A 22,477-nucleotide genomic window follows, 5' to 3' on the forward strand; every position below is an offset into this window, starting at 1 on the left:
GTTCTGTAGAGCTGAACCTTTGACTTCTGAAGATATCTATCTTCAGACTATACAATCCTCATTCCAAAGATGAAAGGGCTGCTGAGGTAACATTGATTGTTTTGGAAATTATTTTCACCAAAGAATGCTTGTACTTCTCCAGTCTGAATTAACAGCCCGCCAGGGCTGGAGCCAGGAGTATTTCTCTAATAACAGAACAATGATATTACTTCTTGTTTCACTTACTCCACAAATCACACAGCTTGATAGCTGGGAAAAGAAAAGTTGTTGGTACCCATATTTCATTTTAGTATGTATGAAAGCATTCACTTCCTCAGATTTGTAAGTACAATAGTAAGTGTGAATGCTCTGAGAAAAGTCACTTCAATCACATAATACATAACAGACAACTCTAGGCCTCAAGCCCAAACACGAGGTGCAGTTTCTTTCCTATCAGGAAGCTTAGATTGCTAGTTCACAACTTGTACTGGATTTTGTCATACCTTTCGAATAACCTCACCACTTAATAAAATGCTTCAGAGTAAGTAAAATAATAATAATTGCTCTCTGCTGTACCTTGTAAAAGGGAGTATTACTTCCTTCATGTGTTTAGCCTATTCGTATACCGTATGTTTTGGCACTAATTCCTCTACATAACGTAACAGTATTTTTCAAAATAGCACCTTCAAACACCTTCCCCATGGCTTTCTGGTATAATACCTACCCTTCGTGCCAGCACTGGCACTCTGTTATGGCCACATTTGGTACACTGGGCAGAGTGGTATTTTATGCCAGCCATCTGGCACATCATGCTTGTTTTGTCTTGACATTAAAATGTTCTCTTTTACCAACTTCATGGTCAAGATGTGCTTCTCTGACTTACAAATTTTTTGGCATGATCAGTTTACTGAGCTGAAGATAAATCACATGGTCAGTATCATTCTTAAGCAAGAAGAGGGCACTTCTGGGCGTTTTTAAAAAAAGCCTGTGTCTGCTTCTACCACGTGACTGGATCTTTTTATATGGGATGGTTTCAATTGTAGCAGTCAAGGGCTTCATGAGATGCAGTTACGCAAGGACGTGAGCAAAAAAAAACCTGAAAAACCCAAAGAAAAATGAACAAGCTTAAAGGAGCTACTTGGTTCTCTGATTAGTCAAGTTCAGCTACGGGTCCTTACACTAACCAGAGATTCTTTGAAAGAGGAAAACCAAAATTTTCAAAGAACTAATTTTCTGTATTTGACTTCATACTTTAGTAGCAACTGCTGATTTTTACTCTGGAGACTTTTAGAGAGCACATGATATCATTACACAACACAGTTTTGATGACCATGTCTTTCCAGATGAATTTTATTCTCTTATGGTCTGTCTGAAAGGTACGGGTGCCTGTGTGTGTATTCATGTGTGTGTGCACATGCACACACACACACGTATTTTATTGAGCTTAGGATAAATGTGTGTGAGTCTGTGTCTGTGTGACTAGGCATGCATTTGTATGCATGTGTGTTACATCCACTTCACTTTCCCTGTTTTGGTTTACAGGACCTCTGGTGGATGATCAGTCCGTCTGGAAGAAAAGTACGCCCACAAATATCACATGGAACTAGCTGGGCTTGGGCACTGGTCCAGGCAGCCTCATTTAAAGCATGAAGATCATAGAAACCTTTGGCTGGAAAATTAGAAAAAGAGAGTATCAGCTTTCATTCTGGAGACCCACATTCAACTCTTTATGGAAAATATTTTCAGGAAATACCTGTTGACTGAGCCTTTCAGTTTAACCAAACCATATTGCTTTTGCATATGAAAAAGAAAAGAAAGAAGCAAAAGAGTAAAAAATATATTAAAAAGACTCTGTTTTTTGTCCCAGGGGTTGAATTAAATTAACTTCAAACTGAATCATTTTGCATTGTATGAGAGTACAGAGAAAACATCATGCTGTGTGTTATGATCTGCATTCTCAGCTAATTATTAACATCTTTGCATACATACTATTACCAGCAAATTCACTTTTTGGCTTTATTTCAAGCTCTGTTTAACGAGCATGTGTTATCTGACCATGGCAATGGGTGGGAGCGTATCGTACTTGAGAATATGCTCTTTGTACTGCTCTGGACAAGGGGCCCAATTTTCTTCCTGTTGGAGTCTATGCAAGTTATACTAAAAAGTGGAGTAAATCTTAGACAAGCCTAAAACCTTACGGACAAAACCTACAGTACCTTTAAGCCACAGCTTCCTGTGAGGTCACTGCACTAATGAATCCATTGTCATCTAAACACTAATCCAGCCTAACCCTCAGTTATTTTCCAGTGCAGGAAGAATGGCTGCTCTGAAAACTCAGGAGCATTCTTCAAACACCCAGATGTATTTTCAAGATTTAATTTGGGTCAAAAAAACCAAAACTTGTTTACTTTCATCTTGAAATGGACTTTCCTTCTGAAATGGATTTTCACACAGTGTTGTTTCAAACTGATTTGCAAAAAAGGCCAGGCAGGTTGCTTAATACCTGGAATTAGATCGTAAGGGTTTTCATTTGAAGTGCATGCAGAAAAAAATCCCCATGGCTCAAATTGAAAATGTATTTGCTTCACCCTTCTTATTTGGTGTGACAATATAGAAAAAGATTGGGGTTTTTTTCTTTGAACTGTTAGCAGAGGACACTTTTTAAAAGAAAAGGATTTGTGCATTTAAAAATATTCCATGGTTTCTGTCATTGGCACATGATAGAGCTCTTCATTAAAGGCCCATACAATTTTAATATGATTCATATCCAATGGTTCACATAACCACAATAAGCCTTAGATCTCTTAATATGCCTGTTCCTAATGTTCTTTTTGTTAGAAGAGCTACCAAGTAGTGTTTCTTTTCTTGGCTGAGACAAGTATCCCCTTTGCTTGCAGGAAATGAATGTGTATTTTCTGTACTTTGGAAAGTTTATGGAATATTAAAAAAAAAAAAAAGGAGAGGGAGAAAGAGAGATGACTTTCTCCTTGCAGGCATGTGTTAGGCATTCCACAAACAAAACACTGTGTAATGAGGGCAGTGGTTGTCTTCCTGTGACACTTGAGTTTTCAGAAAAAGATTTATGTAAGTTATAAAAAGTTTTATGTAAGCAGTTAATATTTCTGAGCTTTTTTTGAACATTGTCTATTTCATTCAACAACAGGGGTAATCCCTCCCCCCTGAGCTGAGAAACTGTGAAACAAACAGTACATGCATGTGGTCTCAAGGTCAGTTACAGCATTTACCACATGATCAAGGGTAAGTATTACAGAAAAAGAACAACACTGAGATTATTTTCTCAAGGCCAGGAGTATGAGGCAGCTGCAGGGGGAACAACAATTTTAGCTCAAGCTACAGAACCGATCAGGCTTGCATCAGCAGGCATCTAGGGACAGATGCTGGAAGCAGGTCAGTATCCCCAGAGGAACTGTGGGCACACAACACCTCACAGGAGATGTGAGGCGCCTGATATGACTCATTGGGTAAATGAGACAATTTTCTGATTCATATCTGGGAGCCTTCTGCTAGATTGTTTTCTCAAAGAGTGGCTGTCTTTCTCCTTCCACTCCTTCAAAATAAGAATAGTGTATTTCAAAATAACCTGATTTGTCCTTTTGCATCCTCCTCTTTCACATGGAATTCTCATTTTCCCCATCTGTTTTACCATACAATGTGTAATAATTAAAAAGTGCTTAACATCTAAAAAAGCAAATACAATGAAGATGTCTTTTGAACAATCTTTTACTGCAGATTCAACTATGCCACTTGGCATCTATTAACCAAGTTCCAATTTGATATTATTTGAACTTTGATTATTATTTTGAACATCTGGTTAGTGTTCTCAGTGATCCTGCTCTCTCCTACATGTCTTCTGAGGATATATTTCTTTGTACTGCTGTAAACTGATATAGTTTATGACTCTTTCACAAGTGAGTTGTAGGAGACTTTGTCTACTTTTCCAGACATTAGGGGAAGCTGAAGGAAATTGTGGGGAATATAAAAAAAAAGTCTGTGTGAATTAAATACCTGTGAGGAAGTGGTCCAAACTTGGCCCAAAGTAGCTCAGACCAGCTGGCAGAGCCAGGAAAAGCATCCAGCAGGAAAGGTGAAATAACTTTATGTGAGAATAGGGAAGTCCTGGGAACAGCTTCCAGGTGAAGCATGGATAGGAATTCCTTTTCATCCTACAGTTAACATACAACCCTGGGATACATATGGCAGCCCATCTCTGTGGGTGCTGGGAATCATCAGTGTTTATTGATCTGAAGAAGTGGAATCTTAGAACCCACAGCACAAACATGTAAAACTGGCACAAAGAAAGTGTTTACTTTATACTACATATATTTTTTTCTCCACTGTGTTTATATTACACTGTCTCACAATGAAAGCTTCTCAGACTTGTAAATAAAAAGGGATCAATAACATCTATGGGATGTTGACCATAGAAGAATCTGGCTGAAGTATCTCCACCTATGTTGCCTGAGGGTATTTTATTTTAATGATTCTGCGTCATGTCTGCACGTTATTTTTGGATGTTTTTGCCTGTTTTAAGACATGCCTGTCTACAGTGTTAGAAGGAGTCAAAAGGTAGTGATGTATTTGTGAAGTGGATTGCTAATCTATTTGTGTTTTGATTCAGGACATACTGACACATAGAGGGGACTGTCCCAGAAGGCATGTTCCAAAGATAATGACCACTCTTACTTCTATGGATGGATGCTTCACAGAAGGAAAGCTTAAAACAACCTCTTGAAAGTAAACTGGAGAATGAAGTACTTGTAAACTGTTTACCTATTGCTTTAAAATATGTTTTGGTTTTTTTTATTCCTCCCACTTTTTTGCTCATCCCTCTTAATTTGGTCTGTAGCTTACCTTGCACGGTTCTGACTTCAGGCTTTTTGGGCTCTGGCCTTCTCAAGTGCTTGGGGAGGTTGTCATTCTCCTGGTACCATTTTTTCAGGCATTGTGGCTCATGTATACTAATAGATTTTGTTCCATACTCACGGCCACATATGTAGCAAATCACTGTTGGTGGCTGTCTTTTCACTTTTGCCTGCAAATAACAATGGTGAAGAAGAAGAAATATTGTTCTCAATATTAATTTTGAATCAGAATGACTTTGTATGAAAGCAATCATGTAGATAAGGACCTTGATATCTGTGAAATCCTTGTAACTGTTTCTTTCAGTCTGGTTTTGCTTGGATTCAGTCCTGAAGCTTGTAAGAGATGTTGCCTCATTAACTGGGCACCTGGAACAGGCAGGTTTGTTCTACAGATGATGAGCTGAAAGTTCATGTGTGTGACTAATCAATACTTAGCTGTGTTAAGTTTCATCTCCTTTATTTTCATACCTTTGAATTCAAGAAAATGCTAAGTCTTCACATGCAGAAACAACTCCTCTGCTTCATTAGGTTGCAATGCAGCATCCACCTTAAATGGTTGAAGCCATTTTTTACTTTCCAAGCAGAAGTAAAATGGAAAACAGCAACAAAAGCTTCCTCAGCTGAACTATTGATGTCTCGTACAGTAACAGAAAGGCTCCATCTTCCATCAGAACACAGCTCAAAGCGCTGTGTCCAGCCTTACTATCTCTTTTAAGGTGGAGAGTGAGGGCAGCTGTCCCAAGAGGTGATGGTGGCTCCTTACCCCACTTTTGCCACAGGTCAGTTAGCTGGTGGAATTCTTGGCCTTCAAAGACTAAAACCAATCCAAGATATTTCAGGATGAGGGGCAAAATAGGAACTACTGTTTGTTTTTCCCAAAGGCCTTAGTGTGAACTTTGCCAGTGACTGCAGCAAGGGCAGAACTGGACTCTAAGCAACTAATTGTTTCCACACTGAAGATCTACTTTGTTCTCAGACAAAAACAGCTCAACAACGGAAGAAAAAGATTCCTCAACCCCAAACCTCACAAATACATAATCTAAGGCTGAAAAATGTATAATTACTGTGGTATTGCAGACTATGGACTTGGCTGTGTCCTTAGGCGAGTCTTGGGCTAGGCGTGGTGTCAGTACCAGCCGTGCTCCAGGAAGTAGGACAAAAACATGCTGTAGAGAAGCACTTTGAGGCATACAGATGGGTCTCACAACCGCCAGCACTTCCTCCACTTCTAACTGCAGAATACCAGTAAGAGATGAGCTATTCCCTGCCCTCCTCAAGTTAGACAGACAGCCACGCCAGACCAAATACGGGAAACCTTTCCCACTCAAACAAGAGTGGTGGGGGTTTCATTTTTTCCTCTGCTGCTGTGTAAGACAAAGCATAACCTGTTCCAGTATTTATGACTCTTTCTGTCAGCCCATCAATGTGTTCAAGAAATTCTGGGCAGCTCTTCTCACATTTATGCTACAGTCTGAAAATGTCATTAGTGAACAATCTGCATAAGATTGCCTTCCTGTATCACACATGTAATCTCACTTACATGAAAGAAATACTACTCCATAAAGTGTAGTTTTGCTGGGAAAAGGTGGACTTTGGAAAATTCTCACAGTGTCTTGAAATATAACATCCAAAGACAGTCTCTCCAAGGACATTTTCATCCTCTTGACTTTCAAATGGAATTTCCTTGCTATCTTTGATAACACAGTATTTTATATAAGCATATTTTCTAATAGATATAAAAATATAGCCTTCTCATATTTTTAGATGAATACAGCAACAGCTGTTTTAAGAACACCTTATAATTTTTCATTATCAAATTTCACCTACTTTTTTACTTCAAGTGGTGAGCTAGAACTTGTCTGATTTTGAAGTAAGACTCTGGGTCCAGATACAAAGTCTTCTGAAAACACTTTATGTTTATTTGTGGGTTCCGGAGACCTTTAGATAAGGAGACTATAATCTAAACTCCTGAGGTCAAAGAACTCTTTTCAGTATGCATGCCTGCTGTGCATATGGTTATACTATTTTAGAAATGGTTTCTTAAAAAAATGCTAGGTGTAAAATCACTGGGAACACACTTTCCCCACTAGTTTTCATTAGCTAGGTTCCTGCCATTAATTTAAATGGTTACTTATTGGCTGAAAACTAGGAAAGAGCAATTTGATTTACATTCGGTTTGTAGGGACTCTTTATTTACTAACAGAATAGGAAAAAGGAATCCTAGTACAAATGCAGAAATCTTTTCAATTAGGAATGTCTGTCTTTTGTAATTTCCACAATTAAAAATGGTACAGAAACAACAGCAGAAAGCAGAATTAATTAAAAGGAATCAGATCACTCTTAGGATAGAGTTATTTTTATTCCAGAAAAATACTGAGATTGACCCATCACCACACATACAATTATATACACCAATTATTCTCTGCACACATGTTTAAAACCTGAAAGAGATTAGCCTAACAACTGGTAGTAACAGATTTTTCTTTTTTTAACTGTGGAATCCAAGATACGATAAGCTTTACTTGGAATTTCTACAGCTGATGATATTTACCCTTCATTTCTTTTTATTTTCAGTGTGCCTATCCAAAATATCACATCTGGAGGCCCGCAGTTTGAAACTAAACTATTTTTGGAAACACCAGAATTTTCCAACCCAAACTACTCACAGGCCAGTGGCTAGGCTGTCTGTTCACTGCTTTGTTTTTAACTTTCAAAAAGGGTTGTAGGGAAGTCTGTTCCTGAGGATATGTGTTATTATAAAAATACCTACAAATACCTAACAGTGTAGTTAGGCTTTCCTCTGGTGTCTCAGTATTTTCTTTTTTACTCCAAGACTGCTAAGTATGTCTGCGTGACTATGAATGAAGTTATTTAGCTCAGAGGGCTATGCAACTATGTATTTTCAATAGACCTGACATTACTTAAGGTTAGCCCCAGGCTGCTGTTATGGTGTTATATGAGGTCAAATCCTTCCATACTGCACAAAGCTTTTTATTTCTTCTTAAGTACACACAATAAGACTGACTTCCAAACTCCCCTACATAAATATTTATCACCTAGGAATGCACACACCTCTGCCTTTTCTTATTTGTTTAATTATCCATGTATTTTAATGGGAAAAGGGGAGGCATCCTGCCCTAGGATGGAGCTCTTGTCATCAACCTGAACTGCCCAAGGATTAGAGGCTCAGGAAAAGATTGGTACAAGCACTTAGCAGCAGCATTCTATTGTATGAAAGCAGTCGTTTCCACACATTCTTCTCTGCCAAGTAAAACGCATTTTGCATAAGGATCAGGGACAAGGTATAGCATGGTTCTCATGACTATCTGAAGCTGCACTTCCCAGCCTACCAAATCTTTGAAACAGACACAACAGCCCTCACGATAGGAACTATTCATATGCCTGTGTAGGAAATTTCCTTGAACAGCAAGGTAATTCTGGAAGATGACACACATAATTAAAAATACTATTCCACTGCAAGCACTGAAATATCCAATTTTGCTCCTGATGTGCTTTCTTTTTAAATTAAGTCAGTGTAATGAATATGGCATCTGTGTACAAGCAAAGGAAGGAAGCTCAGTCATTCCTAATGATAATACTTTCATTCAAACCACTCCTTCACTGTCCATTATCATCGAACTTTCTATATTTGCAATTTACTTGCCAGTATTCTAGGAGGGTGTTCAAAACCAAAAAAATGATGAGCAGAAAAAGCTCATCATTGACTTCCCACCTTTCTTAGAATTATTCTGCATCTGATGGAGTCTTCCCTTTACCAAGATGCTACATGGCTTTATTCTAGAGTAAAATACAACATCAAGCTTGTTTCTATACAAATTTTCAAGATTAACACTGTGTTAAAATGCATCACAATTCAGCAAAGGAAGATCAGTGAAACCTTTTTAGGTAGTTGACCAGATAAGAGGAAAACAGCAGATGGCAGCAGCATCTAATAGGCTTTTAAGATCAGCGTTATCTGTTGTCAAAACCCTCAAAACTCATAAACACATAGCAAGTTATTGACGCTCACTTATATGCATCACACATTTTTGTCTATGAAACAATAGAGCACAGGCTCTGTTTTACTGCAAGTCTGAGTTTCAGTAGCTCCAGACACCACTTCCATTGTTTGGAGTATCACAGCAGAATCCAAAGCAGAATTTCTGAGCTGATGTGACCCTTGAGAGTCTCTAAGCAAAGGCTGTTGTTTTACACAGCCAGACATGATTAACTCAGATATTTCATTGATTCTGAGAGTGAGGACAGGCACTGGAAGAGATAGTTTACAGAGGCTGTTCAATCTCCACCTCTAAAGGTGCAGAACTGAGAAAGAGTTTGTCAGTAATTATACTGGCCTAGTTGATGCCACATGCTAAATGGAAGAGAACTCCAGGGCATACAGGCAGAGGCATATAGGGAGAAGTGCTTGCAGTTGTAAAGTTAAAATGCCCTTTAATGTGGTGTACCACTAAATCAGTCAGAACTTTATTTTGAAAATGAGGAAAATTCAGCTTTTTAATTTAGGGCATCGTTCATTGCATAGATTTATTTGACAGTAGCATTACTTCTCTTAAATACACTTATATAAGGGCTTGGTGGTTTTTTTTTCCAGTTATTCCTTTCCTCTGATGTTTTGTTGAATCAGGACTTTAAGCAAGTACTTAAATAATTCACTGTCACAGTGAGTATGTCTGTTAAATGAGACAGGGGCTTCCCCAAATGCTTTCCAAAGAGGACCAAAACAGTTACCATTTCACTCCACTGCTAGTGAAGCACTACTTTTTAACAGAATTAATAAGCAGCTGAGTAGCTGGTAAGATGAACAAAATTAAAACTATATGCTGGAAAAAGAGGAAGACTGTAGAGGAGACATAGACCTTGTCCCTGTTCATAGCTAATCTGCAGTTATTCCATAAGCTTAATGCTTTTCCACACCCTTCAATGTGTGGACCTTTCAAAATGTTCAACTGGAAATGAAGATCCTCTCACAGAGAATTTAAACCTATGGGAAAGTGGCTTCCTTTGACAACTTCTTATAATCTGCCTACAAGTCCTGAAGAACCCCCTTGGATCACAGGATATTTCTTTCAGTCTTCCCATCCCACCTCTGTGTCCAATGCATAACTCTGTACTAGAGAACAGCTCTAAAAATAATACAATAATAGACCTCAGAGAGGTAAAATCCATCATCCCTTCCTAAAAGTCATTGTTAATAATAAAGTCCCTCAATTACAAACTGCAATCTGTACAGCCTCATTAGTTCTGCTGCAACTGATGAACTGTAACTGCTTGGAAGTAAATGAGGAAACCTGTTGTTCACAGAGAAGGAAGAACAGATTTGAACAGATTTCATTTTGGCTCTGCAGAGCTCACAGAAGTAAAAAGTGGTAATAATGTTGTTGTTCAACAAGTCAGCAGATGTGAGTGAATTCACAAAGGGAGCAGATACGTTGTGCAAGAGGGTAACATTTTTTAGAGTCACTGTCAGTGCCAAACCACATTCTAAACTTTTTTTTTTTTTGGATGGCATTATAACTATAGAAAATTCCCCTCACCCTCTCTTTTTTAACCTACAGAATAATGTGTAATGGATTAAACTCTCTGCTTCACACCCTTGCCTTTCATTGAACAACCACCTTTAGAGCAATTACAGTTCTTTGGTAAAGAGCACAATGTAGTGTAAACAGCATTACTTTTCCTACAGCTATAAATGCAGCTGTGCAGCACTTTCAACTGCTTGTGGATTATGTAAAATTTGCTGATAAAAGACCTGAGGAGTGAACCTTACTTTGCCAAAATCTATCAATTAGTGGCCTCATACAGCATAATAAAAAAAAGGTTCCTGATGTCTTTAGTCTCACGTGAGCTAGGGTAATGCTATTATCTTCATTTTATTCAGCAGCTGGTAAACTAACATGTTACATACTTTGACTTCTAAAGCATCTTTAGAAATGCTCTGCATAGCATTCCATTCCTTTGCTGACTGAGAGAGCTAAATCCCATTTTCAAAACTAATGTAGGCAATCAGGATTCCAACCCGCATTTGAAAAAAAAAAAGCCATTTAATTTGGACACTGAACCTAAATTTAGACATCTATCTTACAAAACTCCTGGCCAAAAGACAGCTTGTGCAGAAACAAATGCAGAAAAAATACCCCATCTTCCAAAACTCTGTGTAGCTTTTGGATAATGTGAATCAGCTTCTTTATTCTTGGATTCTGAATCAAATTCAGTGGAAAAAAATGTGCAGTCTTATTTATTTTATTGTTGTTATACCCAGAGCTGCTGCCTTTGAACATGCAGTCCTCCGTAAACTCATGTTCCATGCCAAGGTTAAGAATAACAGTAAAATATGAAAATCATATTTTGAAGTGCTGGATACTTACAGGACAATGAAATGTTGCATTTTGTGTTAACTAACTAAGAATACCTAATATATCCTAAAATATATAACACCCAAACGTTGCCTAAGCTGGTCAATAGAATCTCCTAGGGAACTATATCAAGCAATGGTCCCTCTTGAGGATGTAACTCTTAAAGATCAACAGAGAACCCAACTACTCTCATTCAAAAGGAAAATAAAAATAAATATGAAATATGAAGAAGTAATTTCCTTTATTCCCTTCCCAGTATTTCCCTTTTCTTTATCCTCTATTTAGCAGAGAAACATTTGCATGGAGCTAAAGGGTTCTTCTGAAAAAAAAGTGATTTTAAATTTGATGGGAAGCCAGTCTGCCCTGGAGTGCCAAGCATCAAGATGCATCCACACCCTTTCACACAGCAGATGCTTAGCAATTTACCTGGTCTGATACACCTGGTGCAGCCCTCCTCATTCCTTGATGGGCCTTAGATGGATCACCACTTGCTGAGCCAGTTCCAGATCTCGGTCCATTACCAGATTTACGTGCGGTAGAGTCTGGTAGCCTCACACCTCGTTTGCTACCTCCTTTGCAACACCTTTCATGCACAGGGAGACGGTCAGGAAAAAAGGTTCGGCCACAGTTTCGACAGGGCACAAACTGGGCTTGAGCACTGTAATAAGCTGCCTCATTTTCATCTGCAAGTGTATAGGAACCACCAGCAGGGACCTCAGGTTTCCTGGGCTCTGGCCTTCTAAGGTGCCTTGGTAGCTGATTGTTCTCAATATGCCACTTCTTTAGGCACTTAGGTTCATGTATAGAAATAGACATTGATCCAAATTCTCTGCCACAGATATAGCACACCTTGAAGGGAGGTCTTCTGGGGAAGGGTGTTCGAGACATGTCTGAAGAATCTGGCGGCTGTGATACTATTGCAGTGCCTGGTCACCTTTTCTGGGATCCAGCTTCTAGATGTACTACTTTGGGAAAAATCCTGGGAAGATCTGGCACATTAGATGGTGAAACCTGCTCTAAAGGGAAGGTGTTAGAGATACTAGGGGCTTCTTCAGCACTTGATAGAATACTCCAAGTTTTGTTCACATTCTTTTCCTTGACATTTGTTTCCATGAAGGGTACAACATTTCAGGAAACTTCTCTCTCTCCTACACACAAAGGGCTTGAGAAAGTCTGTTATTAAGAATGATTCTGTATCTTCTTAATCCATTTTCATGAGCCAAAATATATTAGAGAGTTCAAAGCTGGAACACTGAACCTAATGGCTGTTACAGCAGATAAAGCAGGTTTCTGTGTGTTTTCCTTCTGTCTTTTGTTCTTACACAACCCTGAAACAAATGAAATTAGTACAAATTAATAAATGTGCTCTCTCTAGCTAAGGTTACCAACCATCAGTTTATCACAAGGAATAATTAAACTTACTAACCTGTTATATTTTTAAATAGCAGATAAATAACATCAAATATATTCTTACCCATAATTATCAGCTGAAAGTGTAAATATAAAATTCTGGTCCCGGAGGATGTAAAATCATGAAGGACATGACAAAAGATGGGTTTGCACAAACTGAAGCTGGAAATGCAAGTGCTCTGGAGTATAATCAATATGCTTTATTTTCATTTACTGATAGAACTGGTATTTCTGGCAGTCTTCAGTTTATAAGCTTTTTCTGTTGATACTTAAATATAATTTCCCTGTCTCCAGAGACATAAGACAAAGCCCCTTAGTGGAGAGATGTCAATGTCCAATCTACTAAGGGACAGTCAGAAAGGAAAGTGTTCCCAGTCTATTGGTTGAAGGACATTTTTAGGCCCCTCTACTCAGCACTTGTGGTGTCTCAAACTCTCTGACCAGTCTTGATTCTCCCAGTATAGGAGTGTTATTAATGAAATGGAGCAGGTTTATTAATAAGGCTTACTGAGGTGCTTTGGGAGCTGAAGCACACGCTGGATGAGAGAGTAAGGGCACTGCATTCATTTAGTCTCCAGATGGTACTAAATATGTTTCATTTTTTCATTGTCCAGTCTATCCCTTTGTGCTTTATCCCTTATATGTTTATTTCTTACAATATTTTGTGCTGGTCTGCCAAGGATCAGAAAATACAATTCAGACCATACACATGAACAGCAGAGGCTACTGTTTTAATTGCAAGGAAAAATAAAAAAAACCAAAAATGTGCTAGGTTTGTGTGCAAACCTAGCACATTGCATAGATAGGTAACTGCCAAGGACAATCTACTTTATCTGTAATAGAAGAAACATCTGGCTAAAGTCATCTCACTCTTACTAAATATTCCAGACTTTATCTCACCTTCCAAACTTGTAGGGGGTTCCTAACACACAAATATATCCACATTGGCTGTCTTTGTGTCTTGGTTCACTTCCTCTGCTGCAACCATCCAAACTGGATCTGCTTTTTACTGCTTTTTTGTCGTGTCACCATTGAAGATGCTGTTCCCACTTAACAGCCTTTTTACCCTTATCTGTCCCACCTCTGAACCCACAGGCTGATTTTTACTATACCCAAAGGCAATGACATGGTTTTGTCATTACCTCTGAGATGACAAACTTAAACTTTGTCCGTGACATTCAGAAGCACTGAGCTCATTCTCGTCTCTTACAAATATTCTGGGGGATACCTTAAGTACAGGGGCAACAGTGAAAAAACAAGTTGTCACCAGGTTTATGTGAGTAGTCATCCTTTTGCCAGGCACACAAAAATGTTTAGATTGCTGCATTGACACTGCTTCCTTAAATACTCACAAAGCTGCATATTTCTGGGACACTTGGGATACTTTCTTATTTTAAAAAAAATTCTTGTGAAGCTCGTATTTATTTGTAGGTAAACTGGAAAATGTGAAGACCATCAGAGCCAATCTGTGATTTGTACTGGAACAAATCTCTGTGAGAAAGTATGCTGTAGTTAGCTGTTAAAAATAAAATTCTCGAGGGCCATTATACTTTGCGCATTCAAAATTAACACCTCGTCCAAAATTGTATTAGATAACTGCAGTCTGCTGAAAAATAGGGTAAAGTATGTGGCTGTAGTATCCTCTCATGTCTGAAGCTATCAGGTGTATCAGGTGCATATAATGTACACTGACAGTTACACAAAATTATAGCACTGGAATTTTTAGTTCAGATACCAAAATAATAGGCTCTGCAGTATGTGAAATTAAATGTGCAAACTAGTATTTAGGCTACTGTACTGCAAGGCTGTTTCAAAGACTGGGAGAGTTTCCAAGGAGAGTGGCCTGTTGTATGAATCCAAGTTGGGAAGTAGCCAAGCTCTTTAGGAGGATGAAGGGAATGGAGAGCCAGGGAAACATTAAAGGGTCATAATGTCAGGGGAGATAAGGGTTATTGGCGGGTCACAGGAAGGGAGCATCAGAAAGTTCAGTAACATTTCAGGGAACTTCTGAACTTCGCAAGGTCCTATTTATGTCCTATTTATTGATTTATGTCAGAATGAAACTTTCTCATACCTGAGAGGACTCTTAAAGCAACAGTGAACACAGAACTGCCTGCCATATGAAGAATGTTAGGTGACTAAATCTGTTGCCATTAGGAATGAATCAGTCAATAAAAGATGCTATAAACAATCTATTAACAATATAACCTATTGTTGGATTTCCAAGCTTGCTATTGTAAATACTTCATAAGAGAATTATGCTTCCTTGTGGGGATTATACCATTTGGTCTACATTTATTCCTGCCAAGTTGGCTGTTATTATTTGGAAACTTCCTATAAATTCAGTGTGAAATGAAAAGGCGTATGAGCAGTTCAAATCTTCTCTCAAGCTCAGTGGTAAAGATGTGGAAGTAAATCAGGACTGGGATTTAACAATTCAAAACATAAAACTTTCTTATGTTTTTCTTTTTAAAATGTTGCAACATATTTTAATAAAGTGGAAAGGTACAGTTGATCATTGTGTATAGCTATGGGAAAACATTTTTCTCCTCTGCAAGTTCCACTGAGGACAATATTTAAAAACAATTTCATGAACTGCAGCAACAGGTCACTTACAACTAGTGGAGAAGTTCAATTTAATTAAAAGCAAGTGAAATACTATGGCTAGTTTAGAACCAGGCTAAGAGCTTCAGTCTAACCAAAATAGAATAGAATGACGAGAGCACAAATAGCTCAGTACATCTATCATCTTCTTGTCCTGAAGTGGGAACTGGAACTCTTGCACACAGTTTTTAAGCTTGACCTAATCAATTGCAACAATAACATTATTGCAACAACAGCAACAATAGCATTATTAACCCTGCCAGAAATTGCAACAATAGCGTTATTAACAATGCTTCACTTGTGCTGCCTTCTCTTAGCTGCCGTGTGTGAGTCAACCTATAGAAGTGGAAACTTCTTCCCTGAAACAGCCTTCTTTACATCTTGTTTCATGTCAGCGCTAGAACTTGGAAGCAAAGTTGACACATACGTTTCCTATTTCCTGCATGCAGCCCATTTCTGAAGAGCGACCCTCTCTGTTTTTCATCTCTCTTGATTCTCTCATGTAAACAATTCCTCAAAAACCATTATAAGGTCATTTTATAAGCCTGGATTCCTTGACTGAATTGAACAAAACATACTTGTGTTAGCTGGGGGATTAAACTGGCTGTTTCCAATGAATCCTCAACACTACTGCTTTTCACTTAGCTAGAATTCCACACGGAGACCTCCCAGCTATAAAAAAACCCAGAGTTTACCTTATGGACGAACACATTGCATGAAGCCTCCTACTGCCAGGATATAACCATGCTTATTCAATGGACAAGATACAGAAACAGCTGTGAGAATCTGGGGAATATGTTTTTGTACAGTTTATGGATGCTGACTGGTATCACAGCCTTTCCATGTGTAGTTGTGTCAGGCTGTAAACTCTGTTTAATCTATATGGCTGGTTCAGTGTCACTGCTCTAATCTGCAAGCACAGAAAGATAAATCCTTGCACCAAATAAACACAGAGCTAAAACAAAGGTCACAGAGCTTTCAAGCTTACATGTCAAGAAAACCCCAAGAACCTCTTAGACATGTTTGACTCCATCTAAAAGCAGAGACAATTTCAAAAAAATTCCCCTTGGACGTGCCTGGCTTCATCTAAAAGCAGAGACAATTTTCAGGGAAGACCATAAACAAGCAAAATAAGTAGTGGGAACCAATTCCTTTGCTATTTTTAGAAAAAATGTTTGATAAAGCTGAGACGGATTTATATGGAATACTTGCTTCAGGTGACAGTGGCTTAAATCCAGGAGGCTCTTTTGAGAGGTCATCTATAACTGTAGAGTGCTTACACAATCAAGACTCCTGTAACAGAGTTATGGGAGTGTCTGCATGGGTTGATCTGCTTGAGGGAGAGGATGAAAGGCCACAGACACACATTAAATGAAGAGGAAAACATATGGCTCCAAAATGGTGGCAAATACAAAAGCCTGGCAGAAGCTCAGCAACAGATCAGGTTGTCAGTGCCAAAAAAAGAATAGACTAATTTTAGCTTGGAGAAAGGAACTGGTTAATTCATCATTTCAGATTCAAGAACTCTTGGCTGTGTGAACCCTCATTTATACAAAACCTCACTTCACTCTGAGTTTTCCCTTTCTTCAATACTATACTCAGTGTTGTATACTTATTCTGCCTGTTCACCCTGCAGTGCTTGGAGCCATAAGCTTTCTGTTTGTGACACCACGTTGTTATGTGGGTCCTTTAATAAGGGTGATTTATGTACATTGGATTAAATTCACAATTATTCTAAAAGAAAATATTTTACTTTTAATACCTAACTTCACTGTTATATAAATTGGAAATGTCTCAAATAGCTTTAAATGAGAAGCAACAAGCAAAATCTTCTTGTACTTAAGGGCACCCAGAAATCCTTGTTTTTCAGTCTGGGCTGGACTGTGTAAACAGACAAAGGAGAAAACTCAGTATAAGAGGACATAAGATATAGAAAGAGAGAGATGAAATAAGTGATCTGCCAAGAATAACACAGCAAGTCTGAAAAAGAAGGAAACTAAATTAAGATTTTCTAGCACCCCAATACTAAATTAGTCCGGTCACAGGATTTTCTAAGGCTGATTCCTAACTTTACTGTCAAGATAAAGGTAAGTCTTTTTTCTCCACTTTCCTGGGTTCTCATTACATTTACACGTAAAAGAGGCGTCAGAAAGGACCAAACTGACATCCTCTGTTGAGTCCCAGAAAACCTTGCTTCAGGCTCTTTCCAAATAAAATGTTTTCTATGAGGCTTCCCATTATTCTTTAAGGGAAAGCAAATGAAATTAAATCAACATCTTAAGCTTTATTTTTTCTTGTGCTAAATGTTTTGTATTGCTCAATTATAAATCATTTTAGAAATCCGTTAACACAAAAGTGCTCAAACATAAGCTGGACAAAAATATTGGACAATTTGTAGTATCTTACTGTTGGATCTGTTTTTCATTGAAAGATAAAAGGAAAAAACATTCTTATGTGTCCAACAATATTTTTAGCAAATTAACCACATATTAAAAACCTCACATTTTTCCAGCTCAGCACTACATTCTCTCCACAGTTTATGGCTGAAGGAGTCTCCCTTCGTTAGTCCTAGAGACTAATAATTTCCTTCAGTCATTTGAAAAGAATAATATATTATTTTATTGAACTTAAATAAATATCACTGAGATGTAGGAAATCCAAAGTTTACTAGTCAGGATGCTTCATCTTGTCACAGTGGAGCATGATCCTTGTTTTTATGCATCCTCCTCTCTCAAGAAACTACTTGCAAGCTCCAAACATACAAATATTGGCATATACCTCACTTCTGTCAGCTTCAAGACTTTGTTAGTCTGTAACAAAGTATCTAGTATCTAGTATCACAGTAGCCTGGCCTAAATGCCTTAGCAGTAATGCACCCTCAGAAGTGTGGAGCTTGCTCCAGCAGAGGATCAGGTGCACATACACCTTTATCCCCATGTGACCTGCAGCCCAGAGGGTGGTGGTTATGCCGTTGTTTAAAGTGGATGCAGCCAGACAGGAGGACAGGACAAAAACACTCAAAACCAAGTATGTCAAGTTAAAAAGCCATTGTTTGCAAACAGGCTAGAACCATCTGGGAATTTTCTAGTGAACATTTTTCCCACTGTTTAAAGTGTTGGTTAGACAAAACTGGAAGTCTCCTCAAAGACGTACGTACCTGTATGAATTGCACAAGAGAGAAATCGTGTGTGTCTCTGAGCCTGTGTCTGTGTGTGTGTGCAAAGGTCCATTACAATATAAGAGAAAGAAAATACATAACCCAGAGGTGTCTATACAATACTTATATAGAATTCCTTAAGGTGTTCTTTGTAATGAGACAATCAACCTAGTTAAAGCTTTTTGTAATTTTCCTCTGACCAATGAAATGACCATGTGATTCTTTGTATCTGATTATCTTCCTACCTAAAACTTTATGGGTCAATGAAAAAGTCCCTGACATGAACAGCAGCCAGTGTATACCTGGCATTTAAGAAGACCCTATACATAATTATGCAGTAATTAAATTTATGTTACTTAATCAGCTCTATCTGATTTAATTTTATGACTGTGTTACCAGAGAAAGCTGGAGACTGGTTCTAGAAACCCAGTAATTCTTTCATGTTACTATGTCCTATGCCTAGACATATGAAATAATTCCTTTGATTTGACTGAAATCCTAACATTATATGAAGAAATTATGATTGCTACTAGTTAAAATACATGGGAAAAAATGAAACATTTTTACTGAAAAAAATGTAACTTTTCACACTTTTAAAATTCAAAAACTTTTAAAATTCAAAATCCAGTAACACCATTTTCTCACATCTCAGACATCCTTTCTGCTCTAGAAAGAATGTTCTTGGGTTTTGTATCTTACTTAGTGATGCTTTACAACTTAGCAGGGTAAAGATTACCTGTTTTACTCACCATTATTTAACACACTCATGTCATATTCTAAAGGAATAATATTACTGCCTCCATACTTTTTCTTGTGCAAAAATCAGCAGATATATTCCCTTTCTGGGTGACATTGGGGATATTTACAGATCACATTCTTAATCATCTTCAGTTACTAGTATGTATCTGTGAAATTTACCCTGCAAATCCTAGATGGCATATCAGATATGCACCAAATAATGAACAGATTGGGTACGTTAACCCCGCCCACAGCACGGAAGTATGAGAGCAAGTGGACATTGAAGCAAGTATGCTTACACAGCTCAAAGTCAGCTACCTGTACTTTCTTGCTCCAGTACCTTTGTTCAGCATTTCCATTCCTGGAACTCATAGGTGCAGAACCAGTTTTTTTCTAGTGATTTTGATGACGACTATGCAATTATTTCAAGAAAGAAGCTCATCCTTAGGGAAAAAAAATAGGTGGATGGATAAATGCATATTCCGTTATGGGTCTGAAACAAAAAGAATAGAAGCCAAGAATGTCAGCTTGAACAAGCTGACACAAGTCAGCGGAAATCTGAAGAAGGATGACACTGCACATGTGCTGAGAGCCTGTCACTGCAAGTGTAAAGTGATTCAGTGATGGAAAGACACTTTTCTCAATAAGCTGCAGTAACACTGTTACATTATACAGGATAAAGTAATCCAAAGGGGTAAATGTTCTTTTTTTTTACAGTGTAAATCAGTTTTAATAATCTTATAATACAGTGCATCTGCTAATAAATTATTCAATAACTAAGGTTTTTGGTACTTTTGTTATGAACAGGATACTCAGATAGATAATCTGATTACCATGGTACTAAACTCAGCAAGAAAGACCAGCTATTAAAATACGGAAATTAAACAGAGTTAGCAGAGAGCCACAATACCAAAAGACAAACCAAGGGAATCTAGAATAGCAGATGAAGTGGAAAATGTCTAGAAAAGCAAAACTCTGGATATTCCAATTATTTTGTGAAATGTTGGAAAACCTAACAAGACATTATTAAATACTCATTATTGTATTTTGCACTAATAATACAGCACATCCTAATACTTTGCAGAACACTCATGATATAGTGACACAAAAAAAGGCTGCCCACTAAATCTGTCATACAAAGAAGCGTGTTAGGAGGGCTATCAAAACATTCACCATATCCAGGATTTTGAGAGCTCTTGTTCGTAAAAAATCTTAAAAGCAACATTTTTCTACATTAGTGTTTTTCTCCTCCAGATTAAATCAACAGTAATTTACAACTAGTGTGAGAGGACATGATGGATAAAGGTCATCAAGTTTTACCTGGTACCCCTGGGTCCTAGTGGTTCTGTAACTTGTCATGTTTAATGATCTTTTTCTCATCTTGTTTTTGAAGCATTGGTCCATATTGCCCTTTTTTCTGTCTTATAATTCTTTAGTGAATAGGATTAAATTCCATGTACCAACAGAAATACATATGGAATATAAGCCTGAAATATCCCCAGATAATGTGGCTTAAATGAAGAGCCACGTCTGAGCTCCTTACTGTGTAACCATAATTTCACCTGTTTATAAACCAGTGCATTCTGTTATAGACCAATATCTGATGGAGTTCAGTAGACAGAAAAGTAAATTTTAGTAAAATACATAAATTTGTAATGAAGGAAATGGTATTAGTTTGTAACTTAAGCAATCAGTTGCTTAAGCAGACAGTACCTTAAGAATAAATTTTGTAGTAAGCTTTAAGATAAACACTTGGACAGCAAAGTTTTCTGTTTCTGTTGTGCTTTCCAAACAAAACAAAGCAAAATAAAATGGCTTTTTAGTAAACCTTTCCATTATTGTTATGTATCACGTTTTCCAGGAACAGAATGGAAAGAGATAATTTCTGTTATACAGGACAATCAGTAATTATGTGCCTGGTAGGTAGGGCTGTCTTTTACAGCGAGTAACATTTCTAGCTTTCAATGTCCACATTGTTGGCCATGAGTGCTGCAGCTGTATTCTCCTGTCCCTTGAAAGACAGACATAAATGAACTCAGTCCACTCCCCTAGAAGAGTGGAGAACCAAGAAGTCAGAACATCTGGCCTGGAAAATGCTCATGCACCCTTTTTGCCAAGTCAGGCAAGCCTCTGCGGAAACAAATTCCAGAGAACAAATGCATTATCATCACAGTAAGCACTAAAACGCATGAATTTATTACCAGCTAGCTGGTCTAAGGGTAGAAAGTCACACAAATCTTTGTTGATTGATCTTTCTACTTATTTATAACTGGGCCCCTGACCTCTGCAGGAATCCGGCCATCTGGTACTCAGGGCAAGCACTGTTTTAGCTGGATGAGGACAGGACATGGGGCTGCATTATTTAAACCTTGGCTGACTGAAGCCCAGGCCAAGCACGCTGTCAGTACCATCTTCACGGGGAAATCAGGTGCAAACTAGCAGAACTGGGTTATGAGCGCAGAGGATCCCGTGCCTGTTGGCCAGGCAGAAAAGTGGCTTGGACTTCGGGAGAGAAGGAAAAGCACGGTTCCGCCTCACCCAACCACTTCTCCACCGCCCTGTTCACAGGCTTATTCAGATCCAAGGCTCGTGAGACCAGCATCTAATTTTTCATGTCCTCCTAAACATCTGTTACCTCCGCTTGGATCAAAATTCCCTCATGTCCCCACGGGCCGGGTTTCTGCGCCGTTGCCCTGTGGCTCAGTGTGCCCGTTTCGGAGGGAAGGAGGGAAGGCGCTCACGGGCCCCGCTCCCGCCGCTGCGGCCGCGCACCGCCGTTACCACGGCAACGCCGCACCGCATGCAAACCGCTGCCGCCGGTGCGGCCGCCGATTGGCCGGCGCGGCTGTCAGTCACAGCCACGAAAGCCCCGCCCCTGGCCCGCCGGGCGCTGTGGGGTGCGCGGGGAGCGCCTCGGATTTGGGGCAAAACCCGTCTTTTGCTGCCAGGGAATGCGGCTGCGGGAAACGTCTGATCAGCTGAACACCGGCCAGTGTTCTGTGGGAAGTGTCCCTGCTCAGGTCTGCATACATGCGGGGGACCACTCTCTCAATCCCTTTCGCCTCTTGGCTAGGTGAGAAGGGACAGATGGCATCATTGTGAAGCTCAAGCAGCAGACAAGGATAAGCATGAGGAGTCCTAAATCCATCTCCCACGTAGACACTCTTCTCATTCAAAAATTCACACTTTTCCACCAGACTGTGTTCAACACTTTTCCAAATTTAACTTTTGCAAGCTTCATATTTTCCATAGAAGTTAATTCTACAGAAACAATGATAAATGATTGGTACAAGAAAACACCGCTGATCCGAACATTCCCATGGCAAGTGTTC

At 38.7% G+C, this 22,477-nt stretch overlaps 1 protein-coding gene across 1 annotated transcript; it reads right to left on the bottom strand.

The window, feature by feature from the left end:
- Nucleotides 1-1,299: 1,299 nt before the first annotated feature.
- Nucleotides 1,300-21,907, bottom strand: LOC116438620 (zinc finger protein 474-like). Its single transcript, XM_032097626.1, has 4 exons — nt 21,781-21,907; nt 11,663-12,564; nt 4,852-5,032; nt 1,300-1,648 (listed from the first exon to the last, which is right to left on the bottom strand). Exons 2-4 carry the CDS (start codon nt 12,122-12,124, stop codon nt 1,497-1,499), a joined length of 795 nt encoding a protein of 264 aa, XP_031953517.1. The 5' UTR covers nt 12,125-12,564; nt 21,781-21,907; the 3' UTR covers nt 1,300-1,496.
- Nucleotides 21,908-22,477: the final 570 nt, after the last annotated feature.

This window comes from Corvus moneduloides, chromosome Z (genome assembly GCF_009650955.1).
Source record: "Corvus moneduloides isolate bCorMon1 chromosome Z, bCorMon1.pri, whole genome shotgun sequence".
Classification (NCBI taxonomy): domain Eukaryota; kingdom Metazoa; phylum Chordata; class Aves; order Passeriformes; family Corvidae; genus Corvus; species Corvus moneduloides.